Source organism: Culex quinquefasciatus, chromosome 2, assembly GCF_015732765.1.
Source record: "Culex quinquefasciatus strain JHB chromosome 2, VPISU_Cqui_1.0_pri_paternal, whole genome shotgun sequence".
Taxonomy (NCBI): domain Eukaryota; kingdom Metazoa; phylum Arthropoda; class Insecta; order Diptera; family Culicidae; genus Culex; species Culex quinquefasciatus.
Genome location: NC_051862.1, coordinates 173408164 through 173417187, shown reverse-complemented (window position 1 = coordinate 173417187; position 9024 = coordinate 173408164). Strand labels below are relative to the sequence as shown.

At 43.2% G+C, this 9024-nt stretch overlaps 1 protein-coding gene across 1 annotated transcript; it reads right to left on the bottom strand.

The window, feature by feature from the left end:
• Window positions 1-3549: 3549 nt before the first annotated feature.
• Window positions 3550-6623, bottom strand: LOC119767153 (facilitated trehalose transporter Tret1-like). The gene is made up of 5 exons (XM_038254989.1): window positions 6555-6623; window positions 6259-6489; window positions 5812-6110; window positions 5442-5699; window positions 3550-4436 (listed from the first exon to the last, which is right to left on the bottom strand). Exons 1-5 carry the CDS (start codon window positions 6607-6609, stop codon window positions 3891-3893), a joined length of 1389 nt encoding a protein of 462 aa, XP_038110917.1. The 5' UTR covers window positions 6610-6623; the 3' UTR covers window positions 3550-3890.
• Window positions 6624-9024: the final 2401 nt, after the last annotated feature.

Below are 9024 nucleotides of genomic sequence, written 5' to 3'. Positions count from 1 at the left end.
TGTCATTTTATTTTCAATATACTTGAGCAGTGTTTTTAATTAGCAAACCGTTTTTATTTATAAAAAAATCTTGTTGGAAATTTGGAACTTGTTTGTTATTGCTTATTTGCCTAATTTCACAGACTACAAATCCGGAGCAACATTTGAAAGGAGTGGTACGACATTGCTCTTACAGCCATTCATAACACGTTTTTTAATGGGAAGAATTCAATTTCAATTCGGTTTTATTGGTGAATAGTTAAGATACAATAAGTTCTTTTGAGGTACATAACAGAGTTTTGGAGTTCCTTTCAGCTGTGTGTTACATCATAATCCATTTTGGAACAATTGTTGCTTGTTAATAAAGGTGTCACCAAGAGTAAGGAAAAAATAAAAAAACTTACTAAAATTGCAAGGAAAGGGGATAGAAATAGAGAAAGCATAAAACTAGATCACAGTTTTTATCTTTTATAGATGTGCTTGATCATCAGCTCCCCAAGGGCCAGGAATTGCTCCGCCTTGTTACGGCAGGTCCGAAACCGCGTCGTCATCTCCCTGCGAGAGCAAAGAACTCTGGCAGGGTGAAGAGATCTTCCCGGTAACTTCTTGCTAGGCCGTATTGCCACTGCTGGCAGCGACCACACTGGCGAACGATCGCCCCAATCCAGGAGGGAACGCTGAGTTGTCCGCTGGAACCGTACGATGACCAGCTGCAGGCACGGTTACGCTCGTACTTCGCTGAGGAGGGTGGGACGCTGCTGCTTTTTTCTTCCTCTTTTCCTGCTCCTCGAGGTAGTTTTTCCGTGCGATGCATCCACGGTAGTTGCTGGTATGGTTACCTCCATAGTTGGCGCACTTAATGCGCGCCTTCGTTTGCTCTGCCTTGTCCCTAAGTCCGCCTTGCACGGCAGTGCACACGCCTTAGAGAGGTGTGATTCACCGCACTTCACACAGCGGGGCGGGAGGTGGCAGTTCCGGAAGCTGTGGCCGAATTTCTGGCAACGGTGGCATTGTGCTGCGTCCGACGGGTTCTTTGAGTAGAACCGCCAGTTTACCCAAAAATCTCCAACGCCTTAGTTCGCCGCAGGTCTTGAATTTTGACGGTGCCGCGGTTGAAGTACAACAGGTACAGGGTGTGTGTACCTGTGACTGTTGTCTTCCGCGAGAGGATTTTAATGTCACGCGGTGTTATGCCAGCACCCGAGAGGTCCTTGTTGAGGTCGGAGATCGGGCGGTCTTGGTACAAAAGCCCTTAACGGCAGTCTTCTGCACGGGGTTGAATGTGTAAAACTTGAAGTTTTGACGCTTCAATTTCTCCACAACTAGGTCGAAGTTCTTTTCGTCAAATGTGTAAACTTGCACTGACGACTTACCCATTTTCAGACAATATCCGAGGCCTTCTTCCGTTGGAGAATTGTTCTTTTTTGACGTCGGCACTTTTTTCCGTGTACGACCATCGTCGTCGTCGTCGTCGGTAGTGCTGCTACAGTTAAACCTCGCATATGCACCTCATATGGGGTTTCTTATGCGAAGCACGCATATGCGAGCTACAGGGCTTATGGGATTTTGGCTATATGGGAGACATGGGCTATATTTTTATTAAAAAAAATTATCTAAACTATACAAATTTATCGTGTTTTGGAATCGTTATGAAGTCAGCTATACAGCTTACATGGTTCACGATGTTCTAGGTCATCCGAAACTTCGTCAAGTTAAGGCCTATGTGTTCAACGCCGTACAAGTATGAGGTAGGCGATTTGACTGTGGTTTTTGACCTCAGATCATATCCAGATAGACTCAGGGAGGTTCAGGGACTAGTCTACCGATATGCGGTGATGTTCTGGGTCTTCTGTAGAGTCCTGGGAGCTACGTCCGATGGGTCTACCGACGTAACACGGCAGAGGTCGGTGGTTTTTGACCTCAGATCATATCCGGATAGCCTCAGGGAGTTTCAGGGACTAGTCTACCGATATGTGGTGATGTGCTGGGTCTTCTGTAGAGTCCCGGGAGCTACGTTCCATGGGTCTACCGACGTAACACGGCAGAGGTCGGCGGTTTTTGACCTCAGATCATATCCGGATAGCCTCAGGGAGGTTCAGGGACTACCGATATGTGGTGATGTTCTGGGTCTCCTGTAGAGTTGTATATGCAAAGTTGCATATGCGAGGCGCTCTTGTACGAGGTTTAACTGTACAGTCGGTGTTGTTATTTTCTTCGTCGTCGCTCAGCATCTGAAACTCGTTCCTGATGGGGATATTGGCGGATGTTGATGTGCAACTGGTCGTGGCACCGGAGGTACCCGAACGGGTTCGCACTGGTGATCTCAGAACGTATCCGGGATGTAGTAACTTTTGGTCGATTCCATCTGCGCACACGCTCACCTGCGCGATGGCGGCCAACACGGCGTTGGTTTGTTTACCTTTTTGCACGCGGCCGGTAGACGAACTTCTAAAAATCACAATTATTTAAAAAAAATCATAACTCGGTGGCAGAGTTTTTAACCATACTTCTCTATGGCACAAAAGTGACGGATTTGTGTCCCTTTAATTTTATCCAAAAATCTTGCAAATCTAAAAATACGTATTTTGGGAAATTGAGTTTATGAGTTTTTTTTCCGTAAACCTAGGTTTTCCTAAATATTCCTCAACAATACCTACAACTTTGCCAAAGACACCAAATTAATCATCAAATTCATTCAAAAGTTACGAATACCGTACCATTTTTGTATGGTCAGCTGCCAAAATTTTATGGAGGCTTGTATGAGTGAACCAATGACACAAAACAGCTACTTTGGTCATAGGAAGACAAAGTTTGAGCCCAACCAAAACATATAAAAACGGTAGAAATCGGCCGATTTCGTACAGAATGGCCCTTCTTTTTCAACTTTTTTGACTTATAATGTTTATAATTAAGTTTTTTTTTGTATTTAACTGTCTGATCTATTTTGTAGAATATTGTTACACTCTTAAAATTAACCATGCAAAGGTAACAAACACGACATTTCATAGTGATTTCATTTTTTTTATCAAATAAAACATTGTCCTTTTGTTGATTTGAAAAGTACATTAAGGGGTTACATACATGTAGAAAATCAAAAAAAAAAATATATATTCAGAATATTTGATAAATCCACTCAGAAGATGGTTATTCATCACTCCTGAAAGTTTTATGAAGATAATTCATGATTAAACTGAATAAGAGACGATTGAAGTTCAAAATTTTGCCATGCGCAAAGCGGGCTGTCAAACTTTGTTGGAGTTTTTCTCTAAACCCCGAGTTGTTTTACGGGTGCCACGATATCTCGAGATGGGATGGACCAAATTGGCTGAAATTTGTAGGTGTAGGAGTCAACTCCCTGGGTTCTGTCTCGGTGGAGTCGCTTGCTGGCAGTTGGCCTCACAATCCAAAGGTCGTCAGTTCGAATCCCGGGGTGGATGGAAGCTTAGGTGTAAAAAGAGGTTTGCAACTGCCTCAATAATCTCTAGCCTTTGGACACTTAGTTTCGATTAGGAATCTCGCAATCGAGAACGCCAGGGCAATGCTGTAGAGCAAACATTATTTTTTATATTTACTTTTTTCTTCTAAATGTGTACAAACTTGCGTGAGTGAAGCTAACATTATGTTGATGAGATTCCAACATTTTCACATAAGATTACAACCAGCGTAAGAATATTTGCAAATTGTGCCGTGTAACTGCCAACAACAAACGAGTCAAGATATTGTAATCATATCTGCTGGCGACGTCTAGACACCGTTGAATTTCGTTAGTTTTGTGATTGTAGATTGTTGGCGGAAATAAATTAGCTTTGTGTAGACGGCCGGGGTCGGCTTATGCTCGTCAACTTTGTACGGGCTGTTGCTGTTGGAGACTGAGTCGGTAGTCTTTGTCGTTGTGATAATTTCTAACTAACCTAATTCGTTAAACTACCACCTGCTAGCATTTTTTGTATATCAGCTAGTGATTTGCCCTTAGTTTCCGGGACAACCAGTACCACAAACACCATCGCCAGCAGGCAAAATCCCGCGAAAATCACGAACGTTGGACCACTACCGATACCGTCCCGTGCCAACGGAAACAACCGGGACATGGCAAATGACAGTCCAAAGCTGGTGATGTTGGCCAGTGCACTTGCGGGTCCCTTCACGTCGTTGGGGAAGATTTCACCGAGCATCAACCACGGTACGGGTCCGAGGCCTACGGAGAACAGTGTCACGTACAGACACAGGGTCAGCACGGGGATCCAGCCCAGCGAGTCCACCTGGGTCGGGTTGACCGCCAGCAGCTGCAGGTACACTCCAAGGGCGAGAACATTGACGCACATGGTTCCACTGGAGGCCAGCAGCAAAAGGCGACGCCCCAGTCGGTCCACCAGCAGCGCGGAAAGCAGTGTTCCCAGCACCTGCAGCAACCCGAGCAGGATTGTGGCCAGCTCGGGCTTGATGGCCACGTTGGCAGCCTGGAAAGTGGTGAAGATGGGACAGGAATCAAATTAATTTGGCGCTCGAAGAGAAAAGCTCAAAAGTCGCGTTCATTAGTGGGGCGAGGGGGCTTTTCAGCTGACAGAGCCTAGAAGGTAAATTGTTCGCACATTTAGTACAGTGTGCTAAGAGTCATGTTTCGCATTTTCATTTGCGGTGTAGGTAGACAGGTTTCTAAATTACCTCAAACAGTCATGGAAAATTAATATTCTTGGATTTATTTGTTATTTTTTATTATTGTAGGTGCACGATTTCGTAAAAAAAACTAATTGATTTCATACACTGAGAAAAAATTCATTCATTTTTGCAGTAGTATGCCAACAGGAAACTACTTGATTTCATCGAATTGCACTTTCATCAAACCGTCGCCGTCGTGCTAACTTGTCGTACGTGCATTTTGGTCCAAATTGAGTTATGAACGCCATTTTGTGCAGCTCACAATGCCTCACCTTTTGACCTTCACAGATCCCCAAAATTCGATTTCAATCCTGAGATATTCAACGAAATCCAAAAAAAAAAAAAAAAAACTCCGTGCATTTTTGTCACTTTACATATGATAGTAGTTTCAATCTTGTCGTGCTATCTTGTCACTCCCTGAAAATTGATGTAAGTGCGACAACTGGCCAAAGGGTTTTTAGATCAGACCGCGTTTGACGCACGTACAAGTTAGACTAACGTAAATATTTCTAATTTTATCTCGGGACTCCAGTAACCAACTTCAACCAAACTTCGAGACAATGCACATAATGGTCGTGTTTTTTATTGTTTACATTGTATGCTTTATGCAAGGTCAAACATTAAAACGCGTTTTTCTCGGAACGCCGAAATGGCGGGTGCGACAAGATAGCACAAAGCCGTCGAAACGAAACACAAAAAAGCTTTTATCAAAGGCCTCTGAAAGCATGAAACTTCTAGAACTTTTCAAACAGTTTCGAATTCCTCGCAACACTGTCCCCCGAAGAAGAAAAAAACGCAGCTCTCACCTGAAAGATCGACGTCGAGTAGAACAGCACCGCGTTGATGCCGGACGTTTGCATGAAGAACATGAGTCCCACCATCGTGGCCAGTGCCCGTGCGGTAGCCGGTTCACGGAACGACCTCCACACGGTGCAGCGCCGCTCTGTTTTGTGGCGGCCGTCGAGGCTCCGTTGAATTTCGCGAACTTCACCGGCCGCATCGAAATGAGACCCGCGAAGCCACTTGATTGAGGCCAGTGCTTTCGGTTCATTATTTCGCAGTACCTAAAAATGAGAAGAGAGCCCTCGCGTTTAATCCTTTCGAATTATGAAGTGGTGCCAATCAGTGGATCTGGTTGCACTGCGAAACACAAAAAAAATGGAGGGAACGACCTACCAGGTACGTGGGTGTGTTTGGCATAAAGACAAACAGCACCCCGTAGACGATTGGGACGAGAGCGCAGAGGACGCCCAGCCGGAACACGTCCACGGCCATGCCGAGCACGTACACGTACAGAATGCCCAAATTAATCATCTGCTGAAAGAAGGAACCCACGGTGCCCCGGATCTCGGTGGACGCCATTTCACCGAGGTATATGGGAATGACCATGCAGAACGCACCGGCGCCAAAACCGGTAAACAGGCGACCCACCAGCAGCATTGGGACGCTTGAGGCGGCCAGGATGAGGGCCCAACCTGGGGGGGTTTGGGGAATGGAAAATGCTATTTACTTTTTTGTGTCTTATTTAACAATAATTTTTGTATGGGCAGCTGTCAAAATTGTATCACTTCTGACTTGACTTTAAATCAAGTCAACAAATAAGAGGTCAATTAGTAATCTTACCAACCGCCGCCGGTACCACAAAAAGCAGCAGCGTATTGCGAGCGCCCATGACCGGCACGGCGAGTCCGGCCGGCAAGCTGATAACCGCACCACCAAGAGCCATCAGCGCAACGACCCAGGCAAATTCCTGCCCCTCTACGGCGAATTCTAACTCGCCATGGTCCAGAATTCGGGGCTCCACGGGGGCACTCCAACCGAACGAAGTGCCAATCGAGAATGCGCCCAGGGTGGCTGGAATTTTTTAATATATTGGTTGAAAATTCTGATGGTTTCATGCAAGTAAAAATAACACTAACCAACGAATGCTGCCAGATATTGCCTCCGGTAGTGGGGAGCACTTCCTTCCATCATCTGATTTGATTGTTTTGAACTGACTCAACGCAACGGGGGGACCTTAAACATAAAGTATTTTTATTGACCTGATGGTAATCAGTGCAAGCGCGTGTTTTACTATCTTGATACAAATCAGAATTCTGTAAACAAGGTAGAATGTGTGCTTAAAAGGTTTTTATCTTTTGGTTAACAACAGCCTTTTTTATGATACTTATTGTGCTAACCTTAGTAGCAAAGCGTCTTGATTGTTTACCATACTTTCATTGATAAGATAATTCAGATGATTGACAGTACCATTCAACCTGTATTAATGGATTTGTAGGATGTAGCGTTGGACTGAAATAAATTTCCGCTATAAATAACGCTTTGTCATGCTCCACCACTATGAATGTCTACACCAAAATAGCAAGTCCATTAATGAGCAGACAACCAACTATAAACCACAGCAAAATTGATGAAATCGCTATTTACTCGGAAAATCAATATATATCATTTATTTTTTACATTTATTGGCATTCAAAAATCATCATACAAGTAAATGTATGCTTTAAGAGTCTTTTTTGAAAAGGTCCTATAGACATATTAAACACAATAGCTTATTGGATCTTTTAAAAAAATCTCTCGATTTGTTCTTATGTTATAAGATCAAGTCGTATGATAAATCCAAAAAATGATCTTGATTTGTTTTAAACATATAATCGGGTTTCAGCTCTCGAACCAAATAGTAAAGCTTTTTAATTTTTCATGAAAAATCCTTCTTTTCGTTATACTTCAAACTTTTTTTTTACATTCGGAGCAAGTTTTCGAAATATTTTTTTAGCACCATAATTATTTTTGATATCTCGTGACGGAGGGGCGGTACGACCCTTCCATTTTGAACATGCGAAAAAAGAGGTGTTTTTCAATCATTTGCAGCCTGAAACGGTGATGAGATAGAAATTTGGTGTCAAAGGGACTTTGATGTAAAATTAGACGCCCGATTTGATGGCGTACTCAGAATTCCGAAAAAAGTATTTTTCATCGAAAAAAACACTAAAAAAGTTTTAAAAATTCTCCCATTTTCCGTCACTTGACTGTAAAAACTTTGCAGGATCATTTTTTAGAGTTTAACAATGTTCTACAAAGTTGTAGAGCAGTTAATTGTTAGTTGGCTTTAATATTTTCCTGATCAACACATAAATGTCTCATTGGAATTAGCATTTGCATTTGAAGACGAGTTCCTGGATGTCTCAACACAATCTAACATGTCGCAAATTGTCCATCGTGGTCCACTGAAGCTACCTACAGGTGTACCGATGGATAATATAGCCATACAGACCCCCGTTGATCAGTTAGATATCCAGGCCATGACTTCTGGGAGTTAATGGATGACCCCCGTTGATCCGGTAGATATCCAGGCCATGACATCCGGGAGTTCCTGGATGACCCAAAACAATCCAACATGCCGCAGAGTGTCCATCGTGGTCCACTGAAGCTATCTGAAGCTATACCGATGGTTAATATGGCCATACACACCCCCGTTGAACAGGTAGATATCCAGGCCATGATATCCGGGAGTTCCTGGATGACCCAAAACAATCCAACATGCCGCAGAGTGTCCATCGTGGTCCACTGAAGCTATCTGAAGCTATACCGATGGTTAATATGGGCATACAGACCCCCGTTGAACAGGTAGATATCCTGGCTTTGACTTCCGGGAGTTTCTGGATGACCCAAAACAATCCAACATGCCACAGGATGTCCATCGTGGTCCACTGAAGCTGTCTGAAGCTATACCGATGGTTAATTCACCCATATAGACCCCCGTTGATCCGGTAGATATCAAGGTCATGACATCCGGGAGTTCTTGGATGACCTAGTACATTCTAACAGATCACAAGGTAACCATCGTAGGTCACGGAAGCTACCTGCAATTATTACGATGGTGGATACACTGGTACAGACCCTTGTTGAACAGGTTAACAATCAGTTCATTACTTCCGGAAGTTCTTGGATAACCCAGAACATCCCAACCTGCTGTAGAATATACAGCGTAGGTCACTGAAGCTATTTTGAATAATCTGGAATTATATTATTATTATTAAAAAAATATAATGCTTTATAAAACTAAAAAATACTAAAAACTCTTTTTACGCGAGCTATTCAAAATAGCGCGAACTCTTTTTACGCGAAAATTCAAAATAGTGCGAACTTTTTTTACGCGATTTTTTTTACGCGAGAACCAAAATTCGCGTAAAAAGAGGTTTGACTGTAATTCCCAGAAAAATCAGTATACAATGTCGTTTTTCTTATATCCTAGTAGAGTTTTGGAGTTTTTTTTTTTTTTTTTTTGGGTTGAGACCACTGCGACCATGACTTTGATCTATTGCGGTATACCCATTTTATTATCGCAGTCTTCAGGATGACACGTTACCATTTAGGGTGACTGTCATT